General features: G+C 41.0%; 1 protein-coding gene across 4 annotated transcripts in view; it reads right to left on the reverse strand.

Moving 5' to 3' along the window:
* The window catches only part of SHANK2 (SH3 and multiple ankyrin repeat domains 2), a 791,629-nt gene that overhangs the window by 474,225 nt on the left and 290,758 nt on the right, over positions 1 to 26,646 (reverse strand). For all 4 annotated transcript variants that reach the window (XM_089684605.1, XM_089684599.1, XM_089684598.1 and 1 more), the window contains exon 10: positions 22,679 to 22,745. In XM_089684605.1, the coding sequence (XP_089540731.1) occupies positions 22,679 to 22,745 (67 nt within the window). The remainder of the gene's footprint in view (positions 1 to 22,678; positions 22,746 to 26,646) is intronic.

The following is a 26,646-nucleotide window of genomic DNA, read 5'->3' on the forward strand; positions in this document are numbered from 1 at the left end:
TACTCTAAACTGAAATGTTAATTTTAAGTCCTAGTTTAAGCTAGCCAAATATAGCTTGATCTTATGTCATTTAGCCCACAGGCTTAACAAAAGAAATCGATTTCCGTATCCACATTAAACACTGTGGATGGATGAATCTATTTTGATGGCTATTTTATACAGCAGCCAAGGCATCCATGGCTATCTGAATACAGTGGCTGACTGAAAGATCATTTTCCATCCAATCCATGCTTATTTTTAAGTTGACTGTCATTGTGCCAGGTGGTGCTTGCAGTCCCAACCACAGGTTGAATTTCAGCCAATTTAGAAGGAACCAGACAAAATTCTAGACTTCTACGGCTGGTCTAATAATTAGAATTAGGTTAAATGTTTAGTTTTAAAGTCAGCTTAAAGTGTTACTAAACCCAGTACCCCGCATAAACTATATCTGGTTTCCCACAGTACACAGAAGATGGAAATGCAATTATTTTGGTAAATATAAACTGCTAAATACCTTTTCTCATCAGCAGTTAGAGCAGTTGTGTGACTCCTATCACTGTCCAGCAGAGAACTGGTTAAAACTTGTAGGAGTTTTCATTCTCCCCTATGAGGCTGCATGAACCCTGAACCTCTGTCTGGCCTGTGCTGATCACCCAAGAAAAAAAAAACTTTTTATCAATACACACCAAACTGAGCATGTACAACTTTCCTCTAAGCCTCTGTTCTAACAGAATAAATATTGGGGACAGTAGAAGAAGGGGATGATCAGAGAAGAGAGGATCAAACATCCTTTTTACACAATGTGGAGGATTAACCCCTTAGGTTCCACAGTGCGTATAGCAAGCATGCTTTACTGCCTATACAGACTGATTTTACTGTTGTGGGTTTAGCAACACTTTAATTATTACTGGGGAAATTTCAGTATTAAAGTTTAGGCTAAGGCAGGCCATAGATTATGTAATTTTGGAGGAAGGAAAGAAAATTGCTTGATTCCCCCCCATCAACAGAGTCAGTGTTGATGAGGGGAATCCATCCCACAGAGCTATTGTATTCTGCTGGCAGGGAGCCTTCCCTGCCAGTAAAACCCAATGGTTGGTGTTGCTTGCTGTACTAATCATTCAGGAAAAACCTGTCAGGCTGGTTTCACATAAGTTGATCAATAAATCAATTTGTGTACAACCAGGGTGCCCATACATGGATCAAAATTTGGCCAGTGCCTGCCGAAGGCTTTTCCTTAATTTTAAGTAGGACTGCAGAATCAGAAAACTTTTTCCTCCTCCTGAGAGTGAATGCAAGTGGTGGAGAGTAATGAGTTCACAGCAGGAGGGATAAGGCAAGATATGAACAATGACTGAATGTGAAACTACACAATGTAGGTGGTGTACTAATTAACCCTCCAAATTATTCTAGATTCTGTGAAATACAAAAGGGAGGAAATAGGAAACAAGAAGAATGTCTGGACTTCAAATGCCTGGAAACAGTGATAAATTGTAATTTTCTAAGGAATTAGGAAACGTTAATATACAGGAACATGTGGACAACATGTGCAGGCGAATGGATGGCCAGCCTGGCAAGTCTTGTGTATTGATGAGTGTACACATACTTTTGGATGAAGGATACGGAACAGTATGTTCAGCCAATAGAAAACTGCTTAAACACATTCTGCACTGCCAGCCTGCCTCAGCATTCCCTCTCACCTCTCAATATGGAGGTTGATTTTAGATTTCCTCTTATTTTCTTATGTTTTATCAGAGTGAATTGTCCACAGAAAGCCAAATCACTCTATTTGTATCAGTAAAAACAAGAAACTGGCAAAACTTTAACAATTTTCACATACGGTTAGCAAAAAGCTGAGAACAAAATTAGTCCAAAAATGATCAAGATCTGTGAGACCAAGATAAGATACAGTTTGTTTTAAAGCTACAGGGACAGCACCCCTCTACGCTCTTGGTTGATGCCAGGTATAGTCAAAGATACTAGTAAAATCATCCAGAGGGGCTAAAGGCAGCAAGTCAGGATCCTTACCTGTGCCAGAGATGGAAGAGGAATTCTTAAAATTGCAGCATGATGACATTAAAAGTTTATTTAAAAGGTATGGTGGTACTTTACATGGAGTCTGGAAATGATGTTCTAATACTAATGGTCTAGTACCCAAATAGGCAATGATAAGAAGTTTTAGAATGTTTTTGAAATGTTTGATATTTCAGATTTTTAAAGGATAAGGATGCTCTCGAACAATGTTTTTGAATGTTTCCTTATGTTTTCCACCCCACCCCATCTCACTGAGCCCATCTAATCTACCTTTCACCCTCTCAGCTGCACACTCACCTAATTCTTGCACAGAGTCTAGCCACACCCTAATGGGTAATGCTTACATCCCACTTGTAGGATATGCAAGAGAACTCAATAAGCTTCAGTGGGACCATCTCCCAAAACCCATGAGACAGCTCCATAAATGCCTATGAGTTTTTTTTGTGTAAATGCAGGCAAGGGGAGGAAGAGGCTTTTTTGGAGGTAAACATCATTGCAGGCAACAACTGGACTTGGAGCAAGAGCTAGGTAAGCATGCATTAGAGAAAGAAGAGGGTAACTTAGATGTGCTCTTTTGGGGTGGGATGTAAAGATAGGATAAGCAAGCTGTCAAGGAAGATTACTTTGCTTCACTGCTGCCTTGGTGAAGCATACAAGTATGAAGTGTGTCCTATCTCCAATATGTCAGTGAGTGTGAGCGGTCTATAGTGAAAACCTAAATTGTGCAAAAAGATGTACCTGTCGTTCTTAACCGTTAGGTTCCCCAGCATTCTGATTCTGGGTTATGTGACATGATCTGCGCTTGCTGGGTGACCTATACCAGCTCTGTATTGTGGGAACAGATGTCAGTCTGTCCTGATGCAGAGTAACTTAATATTTAAAGTCTATGTGATATGAAGTTGTGCAAATACTTGACACCTGTCTGAATTTGTAATGGGCAGTCTGGTAGCTGCAATTACTGCTAGTGGTTCTTCTCATTGACTCCCATGTCACCACTGTGTCCTCTGGACAGGGGGAATCACTGAGCACTGCAGGGACCAGGAGATTGACACTCCAGGAAATTCCAGTTGCTGAAGAACCATTGGTAAACAAATTATTTAAATTGGAATGGTATTCTTGCCCCAGGGGCAGCAGAAGAGTATTTTCCTCCTTTTGTTTACATTTATTTAGACTTTAAGTGTGGCGACAGGGTCACTTTAAAGGGTAAACAAGTCAGATGATTTTAAATGCTGTTTCTGTGACATTGAGGCAATTTTTCTCTCAGTGGTTTCAATGTTGCCTGTGTTCCTTTTGAGATTTCTTTCCTTACTTCCTTACCTCTCTTTCTGTCTGACAACCATCATCTGCCCTGAAATAGAGGGGACATTTTCCAAACGGGCAGTGACCGCATCCAAAACCTGACAAAGATTCTAAACCTTACAAATTCTACTACAAATTGTTCTTTTATAGCTGTCTACACCCCTATTTAGGGGAGATTTCCCCTACTTATGGTTGACAAACAGAAAGTGTAAAGGTTTTTCCTTACTTCTTGTCTAGCTGAGAAGTTTAACAAACAGAGACACAGAGTAATGAACAATTCATACCCTTGTCCACTCTAAACTGGAAATGTGGGAACTTTGACTTACCTGCAAATTCCATACCTTGGGGTACAGAACAGGACATCATATAATCATAGACCACGGGACATCCCCAAGCAATACGCTGAGGGGTGAGCAACAATAGCAAACAAGGGCAAAAAGGCCCATGAAGAAACAAGTGCCAAAAGACCCAAAACTCTCAGATGACAGCCTGAAGCACCTTGTGGCCAAAGCTCGTATCAACAGTTGCAAAAGCTGAGATCCACCCAGTAAAACTTTGAGAAGGTATTACCAAAAGATCGAGTGGCAGCTTTTTAGACCCATGAAACAGAAAGTCCACCAACAGATCTGGTGCCTTGGGTCCTGATAGAGAAGGGGGGAAGCCTTTCTGTAAGGAAAAAAAGCCCTATAAATGGGCTGGCAGAGTCATTCAGCTATGGCAACTCTTTAATTGGACCTTCAGGGAGGACAAAAGGGGAATCAATTTTTCATAAGGAAGATGTTGCAGCAAGATAAATGTTAACTGTCCTGACCGTATCCAAACAATAAGGTGAAATCTCCTTGGTGTGCTGTGGGGAAGAACAGAGGGAAGGAAAGATAATATCCTCCTTGATATGAATGGAAGAAACCACCTTGGGAAGGAAGCTCTGGCTCTCAGGACCACGTTATCTCTCTGTAAGACGAAAAAAGGTTCTTTGAAAGAAAAAGCCACCAACTTGAAAACATGCCTGATAGAGGTAATGGCCACCAAAAAGGGCACTTTAGTGATAAGATCCTCCAATACAGGGATAGGCAACCTTAACCACTTGCCCTCCTGAGGATTTACCCCCCTTCATGACCAGGCCATTTTTTGCTGTTTGGCACTGCGTTATTTTAACTGGTAATTGCACAGTCATGCAATGCTGTACCCAAATGAAATGTATTTCCTTATTTTCACACAAATAGAGCTTTCTTTTGGTGGTATTTGATCACCTCTACGGTTTTTAGTTTTTGTGCTATACACAAAAAAAACCAACAATTTTGATAAATTATATTTTTCACTTTTGCTTATAAAAAAAATATCCAATAAACTCAAAGTTAGTCATTAATTTAGACTAAAATGTATTCTGCTGCATGTCTTTGGTAAAAAATGTACAGTTGTGTTCAAAATAATAGCAGTGTGTTGAAAAAAGTGAATAAAGCTCAAAATCCTTCTAATAGCTTTTATTTCCATACACACAAATGCATTGGGAACACGACACATTCTATTCCAAATCAAAACATGAAGAAAAATATATCAAATTTGTGTTGTTCCTCTAAAAAAAATTGAAGAAAAGTGAATATTAGACTGTTCAAAAAAATAGTAGTGTTTGTATTCTTCTTTACAAACTCAAACATTCACTATATAAACTGAAAAATGTTTGAAGATTTTGCTTTCCTTTGAATCAATTATTATTTAGTTGTATAAGCTCTGTTTCTGAGAACTGCTGTACATCTGTGTTGCATGGAGTCAACCAAGTTCTGGCACCTGGGAACAGGTATTCCAGCTCAGGATGATTGGACTACATTACACAGTTCTTCTCTATTTCTTGGTTTTGCCTCAGAAACTGCATTTTTGATGTCACCCCACAAGTTTTCTATTGGATTAAGATCCGGGGATTGGGCTGGCCACTCCATAACGTCAATCTTGTTGATCTGGAACCAAGATGTTGCACGTTTACTGGTGTGTTTGGGGTCGTTGTCTTGTTGGAACACCCATTTCAAGGGCATTTCCTCTTCAGCATAAGGCAGCATGACCTCTTCAAGTATTCTGATGTATTCAAACTGATCCATGATCCCTGGTATGCGATAAATAGGCCCAACACCGTAGTATGAGAAACATCCCCATATCATGATGCTTGCACCACCATGCTTCACTGTCTTCACAGTGTACTTTGGCTTGAATTCAGTGTTTGGGGGTCGTCTGACAAACTGTCTCCGGCCACTAGACCCAAAAAGAACAATCTTACTTTCATCAGTCCACAAAATGTTGCGCCATTTCTCTTTAGGCCAGTCAATGTGCTCTTTGGCAAATTGTAACCTCTTCAGCACATGTCTTTTTTTCAACAGTGGGACTTTGCGGGGGCTTCTTGCAGATAGCTTGGCTTCACATAGGCGTCTTCTAATTGTAACAGTCCTCACAGGGAACTTTACACCTTCTTTCATCTTCCTGGAGCTGATTGTTGGCTGAGTCCTTGCCATTTTGGCTATTCTTCTATCCATTCGAATGGTAGTTTTTTGCTTTCTTCCACGTCTTTCAGGTTTTGGTTGCCATTTTAAAGCATTTGCGATCATTTTAGCTGAGCAGCCTATCATTTTCTGCACTTCTTTATATGTTTTCCCCTCTCCAATCAACTTTTTAATCAAGGTACGCTGTTCTTCTGAACAATGTCTGGAACGACCCATTTTCCTCAGAATTGCAGAAAAATGCAATGTAACCAGCATGTACAACATTTGCTGCCTTCCTTAAATAAGGGCAATAATTGCCACCTGTTTTTCAAAGAATGACTGACCTCACTAATAGAACTCCACACTGCTATTATTTTGAACATGCCACTTTCAATGAGTGATTCAATTACATAGAATCAGCAGCATGCATGTCGTGACTGTTGGGTCTGTTGGATTTCTATTACTCTACTACACCTGCTAGTAAATTATTTGCCATGTAGAAATATCATTTCTACCAAAAACAGTGATTGATCAGGTTAGTGATGTCTGACTGCTATAATTTTGAACACAACTGTATATATATACACATGTATATTAATTGGTTTGTGTGAAAGTTATAGGATCTACAAACTATGGTATATATATATATTGGAATTTACGTATCTTTTACTTTCTAACTGCCTATCACATTTCTTGAGGTACTAAAATGCCAGAGCAGTACAAACCCCCTCAAATGACCCCTTTTTGGAAAGTAGACACCCCAAGGATTTTGCAGAGAGGCATGTTGAGTCCATGGAACATTTTAATTTTTGCCACAAATTTATTTATTTTTTTACACATAGTTGTCATTTTAATGATATATTGCTTATGCATGCCATAGGTATATGTGGAATAATACCCCAAAACAAATTCTCCTACATCTTCTGAGTATGAGGATACCACATGTGAGAGACTTTTTGGCAGCCTAGCTACATACAAGCCCCCAAAATCCAATGACCACCTCCAGGCTTTCACAGGGCATATTTCCTCATATCACTTCCCCAGTACCTATCACAGTTTCGGAGGCTCTAAAATGCCAGGATAGTACAAACACCCCCCCCCCCTCAAATGACCCCTTTTTGGAAAGTAGACACCCCAAGGAATTTAATAAGAGGCATGGTGTGTATTTTACAGATATCATTTTTGTCACAGGGTTTTGAAAAAGAAAAAAAGAAAAGAAGATATACATTTTTGTTTACTTTCTTCGTTTTCCAAAAACATGTGGCAACAAATGAGATCTGCAAAACACTCACCATGCCTCTTAGAAAATACCTTGCAGTGTCTACTTTCCAAAAAGGGGTCATTTGTGTTGGCGGGGGGGCTTCTACTATCCTGACATTTCAGGGCCAACATTCGAAACTTATGCAACACATCACCCACTCTTGAAGACCAAGCCTTTTCTGACACTTTTTGTTAGCATGAAAAAACTGTTTTTTTGCTAGAATATTACTTTTGAACCCTCAAACATTATATATATATTTTTAAAGCAAAGGCCCTAGAGAATAAAACGATGAGTGTTGAAATTTTGTACGTCACACAGTATTTGTGCAGCGATTTTTCAAACGCAAATGTTTTGAGAAAAATACACTTTTTAGAATTTTAATGCACAAGAACACAATATATTGCCCAATTGTTTGATAAAATATAAAAGATGATGTTACGCTAAGTAAATAGATACCAATCATGACATGCTTTAAAATTGCGCATGCCCATACAATGACAACAAAGTACATACATTTTTATTGTCGATAGATGATGCTTTAAAAGCCTTTACAGGTAACCAATTTATATTTACACAGCAGGTCTAATGCTAGAATTACTGCCCTTGATCTGACATTCGCGGCGATACCTCACATGCATGGTGCAACTTCTGTTTACATACCGGCACGGGGTCAACGCTTGCGCACGCAGGAAGGCAAGGGTGCTTCTTTTTTTTTTACACTGTCCCTTTCATTTTTTTTATCACTTTTAATGCTATCACAGGGAATGCAAATATCCCCTATAACTTCAATGGGCATTGTCATATATTCTTTTTTGAGAAATCTGGGTTCTATCAGCCTCTAGATATCTCCTCTGCCCTAACATTATCTAATCTCGCCAAGATCAGTGTGATCAGATGCTTTCCCAATTTACAAATGGCACTGTTTATATCCTGCGAAACTGAAGTGATAAAATGCTCGTAATTTCCGGTCTCTCAAGACTAGAGATGATTGGAGCCGTTCTGGTCTCTAATCAGCTCTATAGTCAGCCAGTGGAACTGCCAGCTGCATTCTCGGATTCCCCGGTGGGACAGGAGAGCCCAAGAAAACTGTGAAAGGCAGCAGGAGAGGGGGGATGTCCCTTCCCCCTGCTCATAAAAACAATTCAGCAGCTAACTGGACACTAGGATTCCTTTTACATGAAAGCCGACCACCAGCTGAAAAAACCATACCAGGATGATGCCTGTAGCTGCAGGCATCATCCCGATATACCACTCTAAATTCAGCGATGTACCAGTACATTGCTGGTCCATGTTGGGCATATATGTAACAGCAGAGAACATAGGCATATAATGAATTGGCTTTGTGGATCAATATGACCGCAATTCATACTTTTCTGTAATGCTAATGTTGAGGGTTAGGCCCAAAAGAGTTTTAAATTCAGAAACCATGATAGGTTTCCATGTGAATTGTCTGTCAAGAGCTGAATTTGGGTGGGCGATCATGCATTGTTGTGTGCATAAATTGCCTTGGCCCACAATCATTTGATACAAATTTTCTGTGAAAAACAGCAGAGGGGCTAAACACTAGTGCTGGCAGCAAACGGGGCCGATCCTGCTAACTCTGCATTTTTGGGGACACTATACAAAGGAAGCACTAGTATAGTTCTGTACGTGATCAATATCTTGATTTGCACAAACACTATACTAGTATTGGGGGTGATCAGCGATCTATAGCGTAAGTGTGATTGTGTGCGGGCAATCTAACGCTAGCTGGCCCTGGCTGGGTGGGGTGCTTACTGACCTTGCCGTTATCTCATGTCGCTAGTGGCAGGAATGCAGTGATCAGTGAAAAATTCTATATACTGATACTGTACTAATGGCGCTGGTTGGGTGATCAAAGGGTTAATAGGGGAAACAAAGGGTTAACAGAGGCAATCAAAGGGTTAAATGTGCTAATCTAACGTGTGTGTGTAAAATTTAGTGGTGTTCTCACTTCTCTCCCTGAACTGTCAGGTCGGGTGGGGGGCACAGGTGCGTTCACACCCCAAAATAGGAAGTGACGCAAGATTACGTTGCTTTGCCAAGAGCTGCTGCTCGCCCACAAAATGTGAGTAAGCAGTTGGCAAGTAGTTAAAAAAAAAAATCTCTTAAAAGTAAATTAAAAAAAAACAATTCTCAATGTTTTTTCTTTTTTTTTTAATATACTTTTATCAGAATAGTACTATGTTACCATAGTAACACTGTACTACTGGGGGAGAATGATCAGGGATTTTTTTTTTTAAACTTTGCTTTGCAGGAGAAATAAAGATCATTTCTCCTGCAATGCAAAGCTTGTTGTCGTGAACCTAACGCATGTGTTACGTTTTGAAAGCTCAGGATAGTGATCTGTGTTTGGCTGGAGCTGATCACATGGTACAGGGTGCTGTGATTGGCCCCATGTATCATGTGACAGTTGTGGGCCAATCACAGCTCACTAAGAAGAGAAGCAGAGCTGTTATGAATGAGAATGATTAATAACAGCTTTGCTTACATAGTAATCATGTGATCGCATAGCAATCACATGATCCCCGGGTCTCGTTCACCGGGATCTTCATTCTGCTGTGCCCGCTGGACACAGCAGTCGTGAGGGGGGAGCCTCACTTGAATGGGTCATGCTTGGCAGATGCTACAACCACCAACCATGACAGGGCAAAGGAGCCAGCACTACAGAGGAGACATCAACTTATGTGGCTGTTGCTCACTACTATAGCTCCAATTTTATAAGTAGTCCCTCTGCATTGCACTCTGTTTGATGCTCTGGGATGGCAGGTCAGCAAGCCCTGACCGTGATTTAACAGTCACCTGGCCGAGATCTACTGGTAGATCACAATCTACTGGTTTCTGACCCCCACATCAGTTAATAAGTAGGTTTTTGAAGAACTGAGATTTAGATTCCAGGAATACACTGGAGGTCAAAGTGGGGGATATATATGAAGCCTTGCCTGTAAAAAAAGGTCTTGACAAGAGTGTGTGAAGCCAAAGGTCATTGTATGGTATGAGAAGCAGGGTGGAATAGAGGGCCTTGTGACAGGAGGTCTAGCATGTTTTGAAGAGGCAAAGCTCATCTGCCAGCAGTCTGTATGTCTGTGGACCAACTTGGGACAATAAGGATCAATGAAATACATAAGCCAGACTGAACAGGATTCACCAGGGCATCCACTATGAAGGTCAGGTAATCCCTGGATCTGGTCAAAAACCTGTACAGTTTCATCTGGAGGCCATGATGTCCACATCTCATGTTCCCCTTCTTACAGAGCATCAGGAAGATGTCAGGGTAAGGGTACCATTTCCCTGAGTATGGGTGTAGGTGACTCAGGAAGTCCACCTGCCAATTTTCCACTTTCGGTATGTAGATGACTGGAGTGTGTTGGAACATGGACCAAGAGGGAATTAGGCTTGCTTCCTCCAAAAGTGCCTGTTTCCTTTGGTGGTTTATGTAGGCCACAGCCATGGCATTGTTTTACAAGTAATCTAAATGTCCAGTGTTGGACAGTCAGTCTTATGGATCTTGGTTCAAGAAAACTATTGAAGGATTTGTAGATTCCTCCCCATCCTGTCAGGCTGACATCTGTCGTTAGCTACTCCCTGAGAAAGAACGTTTTTTTTCATAGCTTCTATGGCAGAGTTGGAAATTTATCATGCCAGGTGGATTTTGGACTGGCTGGATAGAAGTAGTCGGCAATCCCACGTCATGAGAATATTGAACTGTAAGGGTCTGGAGTGGAACTGAGTGAAGGGAACTGCCTCAAAGGAGGCCACCATTATTCACAGAACCCTCATGCAGAGGCGGATTGTGGGATGCCTGGATGAAAATCTGATAGATGGACCCCACAGAAGCAATCTTTTCCTTGGGTAGGAAAATCTTGGCCTGGGCCCTTTCTAGAATTAGTCCCAAGTACTGTGATAAGGCTAGAGGGAAGACTTTTTGAAGTTGGTCATCCATCCAAAAATTTAAAGGAGCTGGATCATCCTTTGAACTTTGGAAGACAAGTCCATGGCTGAGGTGTCTTTCAGCGGCAGGCCATCTAGGTATCTCGCTACATGGATACCCCGAGATAGTATCAGTGCAAGGAGTGAAGATAACACCTACCTGAAGACTCTTGGTGCAGAACAGAGCATGAAGGGGTGGGCGATAAATTGAAAGTGTTGGTCTCCTATAGCAGAATATAGAAAGCATAGGTTTGAGTAAAACCCTTTGAACTTTTCTGCTGCAGTGACTGGGATCCCACTCCTTGTGCCTGTAGTTGATTTTAGGGCAGCCAATAAGTCTGCCTGTCTTTGAGGTGAAGCTGGCAGAGAGGTGGTTAGCAATCGAGGAGGGGCAGAGATAGAAATTCTATTATGTAGCCCCTGAAAACAACAAATTGGACTCACAGGTCTTGGATGTCTTTGATCCAGAATGGCATGAAGGCCAACAGATGCCCCCCGCTCCAAAGAGTGGGGACACTCATTTATTGTGATGAGGGCTTTGCAGGATTTGGCCAATCCTCATTCAATCCACAGTTACCCTTTGCATGCAGAGGAAAGGTCTTTTTGGATTTCGTCAGCAGTTTAGTTCCCATAGGAGCTTTTTGGGGCTGAGGATAGCCAAAGCCAGTACAAACCGCATCAATAAGAGTCTAAAAAAGATGTTGCATAATCCTCTTTTCAATCTACCTCAATCCCCTAAATATTTTCCTCGAAGAGGTTAGGAATCAGGGTCATACCCCTGAATAGATTTGGGTGGTAGAGAGGCAGAGGGGCACGTTTGCATCCCGGAGACCAAAGACTCCAGAATGCAGAGCGTTTCCCTTAAAAATTATACATAGTTGAAGTAAAACCTGGATTTTTTCTATATACTTATTTATAAAATCCATTTCCTGGAGCACATCACGGGACATAGAGCAGGCCATAATAATGGCTATGTGGGTTATATGCCACCTATAGGTGAATGGACAATGGCCGACCAATCAGAGAGGAAGTCCTCCCCTACATAACCCCTCCTTTACAGGAAGTATTTCAGTTTTTGTAGCAAGCAATGACATTCCAGAAAGTGGGGCAGGACCTCTGTGTCCTGTGATGTACTCCAAGAAATAGATTTTACAGGTAAGTATGTAGAAAAAGATCCAGTTTTCTTTATTGTACATCATGGGACACAAAGCAGGCCCTAATAATGACTATGTAGGACATCCCAAAGCAATAAAAACTTGAGGGGTAGGTGACATCACAATAACCACGTCAACATCCCAAAAGGAGCTACTCAGCTGTTCACAAAACACTGCAGCCAAAGGCAGAATCCTATGTGGCTCTGACATCCACCTGGTAAAACATTGTGAAACCGAAGACCTTGTATCAGCCTTGCAAATCTGAGCAACTGATGCCTGGTGGCGGATAGCCCAAGATGCCCCAACACTCCTGGTAGAGTGTGCTTTCACCCGAAAGGGTGGGACTTCAAACCAGGTCCTGCAATGGAAGTACCATGATGCTGGCTTTCTAGCACTCAAAAATGCAGAGAAAACCCCAGATCGAAGACCACAGAATCTTACCATTATTGGGATTAAAAAGCTAAGCCTTCAATCTTAGCAATCATATATAGGGTACAATATTGGACCCAAGACAATAGGTCTGGGCAGGTTGGAGTGTTCAAGGACTATCCCTTGCCAGATGGACTATACCGGTGTAGCAAGCCCTCCTGGGCTAGGCCAGGCTACCACTATTATTAGTGTTTCCTCCTCCCGGACCCTGCACAAAAGACACGGCAATAGTTGAATTGGGAGAAAGCCTAGATTAGGGGGAACTAGTCCCTAAGGCGTTATCCATACATCTACCCCTTTTGCCAGTGGGACTCTCGACATGGGTGTGACGGGCGCAGCGTCAGACCCCAGCCCTTCTCACCAAACTCGTGACCAAAGGACTAGCCAATCTAAAACCGCGCTGTCACGTGCGTAACAATGCCACACCCAGCTGCATGCACCCTGCACACCAATGTTCCCGCTAATTGGACCACAATCGACGTACCGACAGCCTGAATGTGATTGTTACTGGGTCAGGTTAATTACACAATTAACCCTTCACACTGCCACCACCTCCTTTTTATACAGAGAAAGAGGAAACTCAGCAATACACTAGGATGATTGCTTACAGTCAGTATCCCGCTATCTCTACAGACCGGTTATACAGAGGTTTAAATACTCATAGTAGCGTTCTTCTGCGGCAGGAACTCGTAAGATACATTCAGGAGCTATAGAAACAGGTCAACACATTTAGAAAGTAAGATGTATTACTAAAAGGTCAAAAGGGTTCAGTAGAAATATTTACAGAAAGAAGATGTAACCAATATATATATAAATATACAGAGCACAACAGCACAGCAAACAGATAACAGAAAGAAGTTTAGGTAAATAAGTACTTGCCAAATAAATGCCTGGAGTTAAGCAGTTTCAAGTTTGATGAGCTAAAAAAGGGATTTCTGGTCTTGCATTGGGTTTCGTTGTTGCCGCGAGATTCTCCTTTGCGTTCTGTCTGATAGATGTTATATCGAAGACGGTCCTCCCTTGTCTGACTGCACACAAAACATAACACTTCTTTTTTCTACTCAAAATCTCTTCCCACAATGGTCAAGCCAAGCCTTATTTGGCAAAGAATTGTTAGGCAGGGACTCAGCATCATACACTGGTTGCATTCCTGAGGGAGGGGGAATGAAGAGATACATGAAGCCTTCTTCCTACAGGGAGAACCTGTGCCTGGCTCTTATATGCACGATACTACACCTCCCCCTCTCAGGTGACTGCATATTAGTTTAAGAGAAATACCACAATGCAGAAATTCGGAGCAAAATGGAGAACCGCACCTCTCCCTGTGGGCATGATTGTGACAATGGGCACAACCTGTCTAACCCCCCGTAGAACCTGGAAGTCAGTAGATCCACATCCAGAGTTCCCCAAGGCTGGCAGATTGCCAAAAACATCTCGGGATGCAGGGACCATTCTTCCAGTATCAGCCGCTGACCTCTGGGGAAAAAACCCCCTGCCAGTTTTCTATACCTGGAATATGTACTGCCGACAGAGAGCACATGCTGTTCTGCCCCAGACAAAATGTGGTTTACCCTTTATTGAACCGCATGACTCCTGGTGCTGGTGGTTGATATATGCCACTGCCGTGGAATTGTCGGACTGAACCCTGGCCACAACCTGTGCAACAGGTTTGTCCAATAATTCAACGCAAGGCGTACTGCCTGAAGTTCCAAACATTGATGGGCAGTATTCCTTCCTGTGGAGACAAATGTCCCTTGAACTGTAGCCACCTTTAAATCACCCCCGCAACCAGAGAGACTTGCATCAATGGTTACAATCTTCCAAACCACCAGTTGAGACTCTGCAATACAGCAGGGACAAAGCCCTCCATCAATCTAGTGCTTGGAGCTTCATAATCCAGACAGATAGAATGTTCCTCTAAAAAGACCTGGAGTGGAACCGCAAAAAGGAAACCGCTTCAATGTAGATCTTTTCTCATGCAGAGCTGTACCGAAGAATACCTATTGCTTCTTATATCTCGCTTTAAACTTGACACCGACTGCTCCCCGAGCAAAGGAACATTAAGGTATTATAAGATTCACGCCGTCTGTGTCCTCAGCAAGCCCAGCACCAGGGCTAGGAGCTTTGCAAACACTAGGAAAGCTGTAACCAGCTCAAAGTGCAGTGCCCCACAACAATAAATTGACAATTCGCTATTGAAATCACAGAACCCCTGATAAACCTAAAAAATTGGCGCACGAAGATATGCGTCATTAAGAACTATGGACACCCAAAATTGATCTCATGCAGAGCAGCCACCACTGATTGGTCCAATCCCATCCGAAATAGGACATCTAGACTTATGTCTAGTGCCTTGAGATCGAAGATAGACCTCACACGCCAGTTTGGTTTAGGGCCTGCGAACCTGTCGAGTCTCAAATCACCTTAGAGTCTGCCCTAGCATCCTCTGCCCGAGATAATTCTCAAAACACAGGCATCTCAGACTCTGGAGGGGAAAAGCTTACAACATATTCCATTGCAACTCCATCACCAGGAATAGCTGCAATGCCAGACAAACACAGTGGCCTAGATACCCCTGAAACCACTGGTTTATCGTGAAATGCGAACACAGCCAAATTACGGTCCAAGCATCAGGCACACATTTACAGATGTGGCCAAAGCATAAAAGGTACGCATGTATGAATGCAACCCAGGCATCAGGTATGCATGTAAGGATGCAGCCCAGGCATCAGGTAGGCATGTACGGATGCAGCGTAAACATCAGGCACGCATGCGGCCCAAGTATCAGGCACACATGTACGGATGCGGCTCAAGCATCAGGTACGCATGCACGGATGCAGCTCAAGCATCAGGTACGCAATGCAAGTATGTGGCCTAAGCATTAGGTACACATGCACAAATGCGGCCTAGGCATCATGTATGTACGTATGTACGAATGTGGCCCCGTATTGTTTCAAAGAATTGCAATTAAATGCACTTGGTTCCATGCTAGGCAACACATATGTATCAAACACAGCCTGAATGCAGCCTCCATGCTGCTTCAGTGCAGCTAAAATGTAAGCTCCAGCAGATCAAATGCAAGCTACTCTGGAGACTCAACTCATTTAAGTGCACTGATACCCCTGTAGGGGTGTATCAAAAAACAGCTGTACAAGCCCCCTGGGATGGTGCAGGCTAATGCAGTATAATCATGTCCTGTCTGGTCATGCAACACCCCTAAAGGAAATATTCACATACTATCACCCAGCCATAGACTACTCTGTGTCTCTGCTATCTCTCAGGAGCCTCACAAACCACCAGCCACATGTGATTACAAAAACAAGCTAAAATGGCCACCTATCTACTTCCTGCCTCCACTGCACCAGTGTAGGCTATAGAGAGCGGCCCCATGACCTCTAGTGGCTGGAGGAGAAACTCCAGCCCAATATTCCTTTAGAGCAGTGTTTCTCAACTCCAGTCCTCATGGACCCCCAACAGGTCATGTTTTCAGGATTTCCCTCAGATGAAACAGCTGTGGTAATTACTAAGGCAGTGAAACTGATCAAATCACCTGTGCAAAATAATGGAAATCCTGAAAACATGACCTGTTGGGGGTCCATGAGGGCTGTAGTTGAGAAACACTGCTTTAGAGACACACACAGCATGGCCTGGTCAAACCAACAGCACACTTCCCCCAGTGGCCACCAAGAGAATGACCAAACTGTCAGATGTTTTAAAGAAATACTGCAAATGTAAACTTACCATTCCCACCGCAGGACCCTGAATCATAACAGAAGTCCAACTTTCACCCAACACAGCAGACTTTGTCATGCATACCTTCAAGGATTTGGTCCTCATAATGTGGGGCCACTGCCTCGGACCTGTACAGCACGCCACAGGAAAGCGCCCCGGGTGCATTACAGGCTAAACCCCGAGGATTCTTCTCTTTATCCAGCGAGGCTCGGGTACCATCCATTTTAGCTAACAGCTTTCTGAATAGATCCAATTAAAGTCTCTGATTCTACAATGGAACCACTCTGGACCTTCAGGTATGCTCCAAGAGCACATGCAGAACTTCAATAACCATCCACCTTACAGACACTGGTTAAAAAACTGACATACTTCCTGTATAGGAGGGGTTATATAGGGGAGGAATTCCTCTCTGATTAGTCGGGCAGTGTCTATTCACCTATAGTTGGCATATAACCCAGAGTCATTGCTATGACCTGTTCTGTGTCCCATAATGTACGATAAAGAAATCTGCCTTATTCAGATAGGCCATTTGTTGCATGCCTGATAGGAAGCTAGAATTGGAGGAAGGGAGTGGTGTTAACATGGGACCTTGCCCGGAGCAGGGGAACAGATATCACTTTAAATATTTTGCTGCTTTTCCTCGGTGCTACCTTTAGCTTGAGTGCTATTAGGCACTTTTTTTCTCAGTTCTGCTGCACCTTGTTCACGCCGTTGCCAAGTGAGTGGATCCCCTGCGGGGTTCTCACAAAATGGATACAGAGTGAGAGGGTATTTGCATGTCCAAAAGGGGAGCCGCTATGACTTAGGCACTGGCCATTGTCCTGTGTACGTGTCTCTGGAAAAGAAGCAAACAGTGAGGAGCAAATGTGCTTCTGGCGTTCTCATCAGAAATGGTGGATGGAAATGCATCAACCGGAAGAAGTGTACAACTATGTTCTCACCCAAGCAGCAATATTGTGTGTGAAAAAACTTGCCTGAATAAAAAGGTAAAGGTTACCTCCCAGCAGTGTAGGAGAGACATTTAAATAGATGGATAACACACTAAGTGAAATACCACCCCACATGTAAAATATATCATTGTCACAATTACAAGAAGGTTCTGTCTTACCTTATCCACATTGCAGGTTCTCAAAAGGAACCAAACTTCACCTATCACAGTGGGCATACCCCCAAAGGGGTTTTCAGAGTCTGGGTGCCATAAGAATAGGCCATGGTGCCATGGTCTTGTATCTGCAGCTAACTAAGCTTTAACATTACACCACATAAGATGAGAACTGATCCAGTGACCGCAAAAATTATAGGCTGGCCCCACTGATGTGGGGTCTAGTTATGATCTCCAAAATATACATTGAGGACAGAAGATCTGGAAACTGCCAGTAAGCCCCGAGGCAAAGGCAGCTGGATCATGATTGAAGAGTCCATTGAAGTAGTGAAGAAAATAAAAAGAATAGCTTCGAAAATTCTCCAAAAGGAGAAGAGATCTATCAGTGAATTGGGTTATATGACAGTGCACTGGGAGGTGTTCCCAGCAAAACGTCTGCCAGTATCCAGTCACCTGAAAGTAGTGGCATATCATACATGGTCTGTGTCCTGTACTGTACTATTAAGGTAAAAGCTTTAGGCTGCAGTTAGTTTTCAACACTAAATGATAATCAGGTCCAGATTTCCATTACTGGATCCTACAGAAAAACAACCTTTGATGCCCAAAGCAATTCCTCCTCTCAATCCTCACTCTTAAAAAAGGCCATTTTTTGTTTTACTGGTCCTAAGCTGACTTAGAATAATAACTGATGTAGTGTGAATAATAATAAATGTAAATACAATAACTGTTGATAGAAAACAGTGTGTGGTCAATTATTATACAAGGTAATGCTGCATCTTTACCTCTGCTGCCTTAAATACAAAAATAAGATTTGTTTTCTTTAAGAGAAGAGCAGAATATATGTGTGTGTGTATGTGTGTGTGTGTGTATATATATATATATATATATATATTTATTTTTAGAATTCTTTTAGGGCTGGCTAGGAGATATTCCTTTGATGGTGCTCGCTCAGCTAAACATGCATTTGCATAAGGTAGAACTAAGAACTATCTGTAAAGAACATATTCTAGTCTCTTCACTGAATGTGGAGGAATTCTTCCATGTTTAGGCACAGCAGAATTAGTAGCTATTTTACACCAAACAACAACAAGTAAAACATTTGCTTTGGCACAGTGCTATGATAAAAATGCCAAATGAACATAATGCTATGTTGCACCAACCAGTTACCAGAATTAAAAGAAATATACAGAAGCCATCTTTAAACTGTGCTTGTATTTATCTTCCCAGTGTGTTATTTATCCATAGCTGGGCACCCCCTATTGGCATTCTCAGTGAACTACATGGAATTTGTAAACGTTTTAAATTCAGATTTATAATGAGAGATACATGAGAAACATGAGAAAAGAAAGTAAAGTTGCTGCCCATAATGAGCAATCAGTTTCTTTAATTCTGTAGGATAATAAAAGAAAGTGGTCAGTCACTATGGGTCACAGCTATGCTAATGTTCCCATCTTTTTTCTTCTGTTTGTTATAACTACTCCCATTTTCTACAGTGTTGCACTGAGCTGCATGCAATAGAAGTAGCAAAGGCAGAGGGAAGGGGGTACCATTCTCTAAATGAGTAGAGCAAGGCTGGATTCAGACCTTTGCATGTGCATATTAATATGCGTAACATTCATTGCAGTATAGCAGTCTCTACTGTCCCTTAGAAAAGTGATCCACAGTGGTTCTCTTTTCAGAGGGCGGTGCAAAGGTGGATTCCAGGTGTTCAAGAGCCAGCTGCCTCCTGAATGCCTGTTTTTTTTTTTTTTACAGCTGAAGGGGGATTTTGCATTGGTATAGTGTACCACTTTGAACCGAGCATCTGAAATATGGCTGCGGCACAGTCCTATTGACTTCAATGTGTGGCACCTGTCAAACTCAAGTTGCCAAGTTAAAACTGCTGCATCCATGGCATGTGTGCAACCCTCTTCAGCTGCCATGGTAGGTTTGAGGTGGGCGGGCAGGGAGCAGTAAAAACACAGATAAACACCCAATTTTAATTGCCCCCCCATAAACAAGGCCTAAGGCAGTTCCTTTACTCAGTTCAGTTAATTTATTTTGAATGTCCTATAAACAAACCCATTTTGCAGGTCACAACGCACAGATAGTTCACATATTGGTGTTGTGGTGCACTAAAATGCAGGTCCAATGTGGTGTGTTGGGGATGTGCTTTGGGGTGGGCTTCAAAATAAATGGTACCACAACAGAGAGCCCTGAATCCAGCCTAAAAGTCTGTATGCTTTTGGGAGTGCTCAGGGCTTTTCATCAATCAGTGTACAGCAAGCTGGGTAAAGACATCACAGAAATCTCAAAACCTTGTAATATATAATTATAAGATCAGGAAAATCTACAATTAACACTTTTTAAATTTGCTTGAATATTTACATGCAGATATGTGATGTATCTTCTATTTCAGGATTCCAGACAATCACAATTCATAAACCACCTGATTCTGACAAATCAAACAATCTGCAGACTAATTTACCTAGTTTTTTAATTGATTCCCTCATCATCACAGTCTTAAAGTGGGCCTTCGATCCCCTAAAGCCCTTTGAATTGTCTGAACCCCCCTTCCCCTTCACAATTAAAAAAAATATATATATATATTTTTAAAACTTTTTTCTTCTATTATGAATTTATTATTGGGAAGCACGGTGGCTAAGTGGTTAGCACTTCCACCTAGCAGCACTAAGATTGTCGGTTTGAATCCCAACCACAACACTACCTCCCTGTGGTAGGTTAATTGGCTCCTGCCCTAGTATGTATGAATGTGAGTCAGGGACCTTAGATTGTAAGCTATTTGAGGCCAGGAACTGATGTGAAGGTATAATATGTATGTTTAAAGTGCTGCGTAAATTGACGGCACTATATAAGTACATGTAATAAATAAAATTATTATTTTTATGCCCAGTCCACTCAACCCCCCCCCCCCAATCTCCTCTAGGTGACACTGATGTGCACCCCACTCCTGCAGCCTCCATGTTTGATATCTCATGGGGCAGCAACTTCCAGAGGGTAGACCCGGAGATGGGTCATTGGGGGCCAGCTGCGCAAACCCAAATGTGATAAAAAGGAATGAAGGTAGTACAGGACCTGGCATGCAGTGGGGGATCCAAAGCTGGATTCCCTGAGCAGATGAGTATGCTATTTGAGTTCAACTAAGAGTATGATGATGTCACATATGATGAAACGCGTAGGGTGTAGTCACGCGCACATACTACCATGCATGCACAACTGGCCGGTGGCCATCTTTGATGCTGGAAAACATTCCTCTGGTGTTTTTTTATATGCTGAACTTATTTCTTATTATGCAAGTGTAATTTTATCCAAAAAATTTTCTTAATACTGATGGTTTTACACTATGTGGCGCATCTCTCTATTGCATGTATTTTACTGCGAGCTCTGACTTTATTGATTCATATTGGAGGGTATGGAGCCAATATTTAGGAGGTGTTTTAGACGATTTCTCTGTTACTCTTTCGGGCTGTTTCTGGAGGACCATTCTATATCCATGATGTTACCAATATCACATTAAAAGAGCGTTGATTGACCACTCTTAGTAGGGGGTCACAATCATTCTGGTAAGCCTTGCATGCGAGTGGATGGTGTCACACTGGCTATTTTGGAAGTTTCCTGATTTCGTCACGGCATGTAAGACTGATCTGAGTGGATTTCCAATACAGACTTTTCAAATACTGTTTAATTATTTATTTTCACTTATTGTATAACCCTCATGAGTGGTATTTTTTGTTTAGTATCAGTTTGGTTTTCATAGGCTGCACTGTTTGTCTTACACAATATTTGGAATGCCTGATTTTAGGGTATAGTGTCCAGCTGCTATTTTAATATTAACATTCTTATTCTTTATGAGCGCAGATTTTTGAGATTATACTGAAAAGTATAAATAAAATGTGTCCCCAAGACCCTATTTAGCAGAATTTTTTTTTTTCAAACTAGAATATATTTTGTAACATGAGGGAAAGTCATATGCATACACATGGAAAGAAAGAAAAACATAAAAACCAGACTTGAACCAAACCTCAATATATTCAAAGTGATGTACTTTTGGATACCAATATGGAGAAGTTCCTTTTATGCAATATAGACTTATAGTTCACATGCCTTATGCCCCCGATAGAGGTGTGTGTATGTATATATATATATATATTTATATATATATATATATATATTTGTAAAGGCAATTTTCATGCATGTGGTCCTCCATTGGGAGGTGATGCTTAGTACTCTTCCAGCAGCTGAAATGGTTGGGGATGTTAATTGGCCAATTATGCTTTTATTGATGAGACAGTAGGTTTTTGTATAGTTTAGGTTTTTCAATAAAGAGTTTTCACTTTGTGGGTTGAGCGATTTGCTGGGTCTCTTACTTTTTTAAGGGATACATAATAGATTTAAATATTGAAGTTGAGCTCATGTCTGGTTTTTATGTTTTTCTTTCTTTCCTTTTTATTTAAGCTCAACACAGCAGAAAACATGGTAGGATGGGTATAAATGCAAAATTAACTCAGGGTGGAGGGGAATTCCTCTTTAATCTACTCAGGAAGCAAATTATAAATTTGTCATATTTTACATATTAGCATGGAAATATCAAACCAATACACATTGCAACAGTATATATCATAAATGCCAACACACATGTTAATTGTAAGCGTTAAAAGTTAACTATTTTGCTTAGCTTAAATAAATTCATGCACAGAACAGTAGATGCTGAAGCACTGCAGTGCAACAAAACGTACACATGCTGTTTTGTGGTGCACTGGGTGTAAAAGAATACAGGTCCAGTTTTCGTTCCTTTGTTGTGGTTTGCAGCTCCTTCTAAATGGCTGGGCTGCTTTAAATCAACACAAATTAACAGAACAGGGAGATGTGAAGAGGCCCTCATGGAGTATCTCACCAAAAATTAAACTCCTATTGCTAGGATGCCTGAAAGATGACTTGCATCTCAGTGCTCATGTTTGAAAAAAGAAGTAAACTAATCATACAGACAGGAAATTATATTTTTGGGGCCATTTTGCCATATTGCAAGGAAGGCACTTTTCAATTTTCTCACAATTTTAGAAAATCACCCTATCCAGAGATTGAAATGGAAAGGTAATTTTTAATATCAAGATATTTAAAAATGGCTTGTGTAGCAATTATATTTCCCAAATCAAATTTTCAGCACAAGTGTAGTTTTCCATTGAAGGGTCTCAAGGGTAAGGTAAACATGTTACATTGGCCACTACTGCACTAGGTAAGATTATGAACAGGCATGCAACTTCTGATTTAGCTTACTTACCAATATCAGTTTCCTTATGGTTTTTAACGAATTCAGCAAGTTCAAAATTTCCAGCAATTATAGCAACCTGCAACAATAAAGTGCATGATAATTCAACAGCTTTTTATTTTTGTTTTATAAAATAAACAGTATCATTATTATTTTTAAACAATATCATATGTCTAACAACTATGGGATGGTTAAGGTGTATGCAGAAAAAGTAAAATATCAATCTTTTTGTTAAAAGGTTAACAATTTATTAAGTATAATAAATTATTCTGAAAAATGATCTTTATAGTAAAACTGTACTCAAAGTAAACACTGTTTCTATTTCCATGCATTTGCTTTATTTACCATTGCAGGTGAAATGCACAGACAATTAAAAAATGCCCTGTTTTCAGTTGGTCCCAACCTCACTAGTGGATTGCAGTGCATTGTGACAGAATGTAGTAGACTCATTTTAGGAGTCATTCCAAGATTCTATGGAGTTTATAAAAACTTTAGACAGCACAATGCAAAGCTTCAAAAATGCATTAAAATAATTAATTTTCAAACGCATAAAGCTTGAACAGGCCCTAAATACCTTACATGCAGTTATGATAATGGTACAAAATCACCACTTGGTATTCACGACAGATGCCATGTATTTTGCCTATTCCAAAGCTTCTTTGATGCCCAAAAACCCAGGGCATTCTGTTACAGAAGTCTCAACTGGATTCAGGGGTTGTGAGCGCTAGTCCATCTCCTCCAAAGGTTCACTGAGTATTTGATATAGGGGGCAAAGTTGTATTGGTACACTACTGCAATCTATAGGTAAAAAAACTGAAGCAAGAAGGCCCTGAATGCATCTGAGCACACTCAACATATTATTTACAATTTATAAAAGTTAGAAAAGGAAAGCTGTGATGTCAGTGTAAATTGTGAAAAATGGTGAAAAGTAAAAAAATTATCAACAAAATGTCAGAAGAAAAAGGAGCAAAGATTATTAACACCCTAAGGCCTCCTGCACAAGAGAGTAAAAAAGGCTCCTTTTTTCTGATCTGAACACATGTGCATTGTTGTCTTTGGAACAATGCACACAGCTGCGTAAAGTTCTGTGCTATACAGTGCTATAAAGTTCAATACAGTGATGAGTAAAGTGGCATAAAATAAATAGAGGAAATTTTAGGTTTGAGTGCAGTAATTTACACACATACCGGTGTATGTATAATGCAACATGGGCATCTAGAAGAGGATGAAGAGGAAGGTTATGCATCTGTACACATACACACATTTATGCACCTTTACGCATGTTTATGCAAGGTCTTTAATGAATAGTTTACTCAGGATCTGTCAACAACATCCTGAGTATAAAGTTCAGTAAATGATTATGTCCATGTGCAAGAGGCCTAAGTAAGGTTCCTTCCCCAGTTTATCTGTATTACACAACGTACAGGGTGTTCCAAAAGTCTGGACACAGGAAAGATCACTAACTATATGTATTTTTTTCTCGATATACATTTTGCCTATGTGTCCAACTTTAGGCATGCTCTGTATTATGCTTGGTTTAGGGATGTCTAAATTATCAGTAGAACATTCAGAAGGTCAAGACTTCAAAACACTTCTCTTATAAAAAGTATACAGTCAGGTCCATAAATATTGGGACATCGACACAATTCTAACATTTTTGGCTCTATACACCACCACAATGGATTTCAAATGAAACGAACAAGATGTGCTTTAACTGCAGACTGTCAGCTTTAATTTGAGGATATTTACATCCAAATCAGGTGAACGGTGTAGGAATTACAACAGTTTGCATATGTGCCTCCCACTTGTTAAGGGACCAAAAGTAATGGGACAATTGGCTTCTTAGCTGTTCCATGGCCAGGTGTGTGTTATTCCCTCATTATCCCAATTACAATAAGCAGATAAAAGGTCCAGAGTTAATTTAAAGTGTGCTATTTGCCTTTGGAATCTGTTGCTGTCAACTCTCAAGATGAGATCCAAAGAGCTGTCACTATCAGTGAAGCAAGCCATCATTAGGCTGAAAAAACAAAACAAACCCATCAGAGAGATAGCAAAAACATTAGGCGTGGCCAAAACAACTGTTTGGAACATTCTTAAAAAAAAAGGAATGCACCGGTGAGCTCAGCAACACCAAAAGACCCGGGAGACCACGGAAAACAACTGTGGTGGATGACCGAAGAATTCTTTCCCTGGTGAAGAAAACACCCTTCACAACAGTTGGCCAGATCAAGAAGACTCTCCAGGAGGTAGGTGTATGTGTGTCAAAGTCAACAATCAAGAGAAGACTTCACCAGAGTGAATACAGAGGGTTCACCACAAGATGGAAACCATTGGTGAGCCTCAAAAACAGGAAGGCCAGATTAGAGTTTGCCAAACGACATCTAAAAAAGCCTTCACAGTTCTGGAACAACATCCTATGGACAGATGAGACCAAGATCAACTTGTACCAGAGTGATGGGAAGAGAAGAGTATGGAGAAGGAAAGGAAATGCTCATGATCCTAAGCATACCACCTCATCAGTGAAGCATGGTGGTGGTAGTGTCATGGCGTGGGCATGTATGGCTGCCAATGGAACTGGGTCTCTTGTATTTATTGATGATGTGACTGCTGACAAAAGCAGCAGGATGAATTCTGAAGTGTTTCGGGCAATATTATCTGCTCATATTCAGCCAAATGCTTCAGAACTCATTGGACGCCGCTTCACAGTGCAGATGGACAATGACCCAAAGCATACTGCAAAAGCAACCAAAGAGTTTTTTAAGGGAAAGAAGTGGAATGTTATGCAATGGCCAAGTCAATCACCTGACCTGAATCCGCTCGAGCATGCATTTCACTTGCTGAAGACAAAACTGAAGGGAAAATGCCCCAAGAACAAGCAGGAACTGAAGACAGTTGCAGTAGAGGCCTGGCAAAGCATCACCAGGGATGAAACCCAGCGTCTGGTGATGTCATGCGTTCCAGACTTCAGGTTGTAATTGACTGCAAAGGATTTGCAACCAAGTATTAAAAAGTGAAAGTTTGATTTATGATTATTATTCTGTCCCATTACTTTTGGTCCCTTAACAAGTGGGAGGCACATATGCAAACTGTTGTAATTCCTACACTGTTCACCTGATTTGGATGTAAATACCCTCAAATTAAAGCTGACAGTCTGCAGTTAAAGCACATCTTGTTCGTTTCATTTGAAATCCATTGTGGTGGTGTATAGAGCCAAAAATGTTAGAATTATGTCAATGTCCCAATATTTATGGACCTGACTGTATATAAAGTATATTTAAAGTGAATCAACATTTAAATGTTAACTTAGAGCGAACCAATGCTTTGCCCAAGCAAAGCAAAACAACAGGTTCAATTAAATACCTTCCCTTCACTTCACCTCTGCTTTGTTCTTCATGGAGGCAGAGTGAAGAAACACTGAAAGTACCAGTTCCAGTGCAAATTAATTGTCTTCACAGCAGGTCGCCTTATGGTACAGGGGCCAGGTATTTAGGTGAACCTGTTGCTTTGCCTTAGGTGGGCAAAGCCCATGTTTAACCTCCCTAGCGGTCTGATTATGTCCATATTTCTGTACTCAAAGCGGTACTTTTTTTGCATGGAAATATGTATTTTTTTATTGTAGGCCTGTAATCTTTAGGAATAACTCACTGAAATCTGTCCGAACAAGAGTCTAGTAGACATCCCGGGTATGTTAAAATTTGAAATATGAAATCATAAATTATAATTTAATAAATAATCATAAAAAATAATATCATAATAATAAATGTATTTCAATAATATAATCAAACCAAAAACACTGAAATTTGAAATATAGCGCCAAGTTCGCACATCACTGAGCAAAGTCGCAAAATCGTTTTCAGTGTCTGATGACGAATTTCCCTACGGATCATTATCACTCAATTCTACAAGTAGTTCTAATTTACTATCGCTGTTCCCTAGCTGGTCTAAAACCGCTTTTGACATAAAGGGACGCTTTTTGGACG

This window comes from Staurois parvus, unplaced genomic scaffold (genome assembly GCF_062004578.1).
Source record: "Staurois parvus isolate SC_StPar_1 unplaced genomic scaffold, SC_StPar_1.0 ptg000350l, whole genome shotgun sequence".
NCBI lineage: Eukaryota > Metazoa > Chordata > Amphibia > Anura > Ranidae > Staurois > Staurois parvus.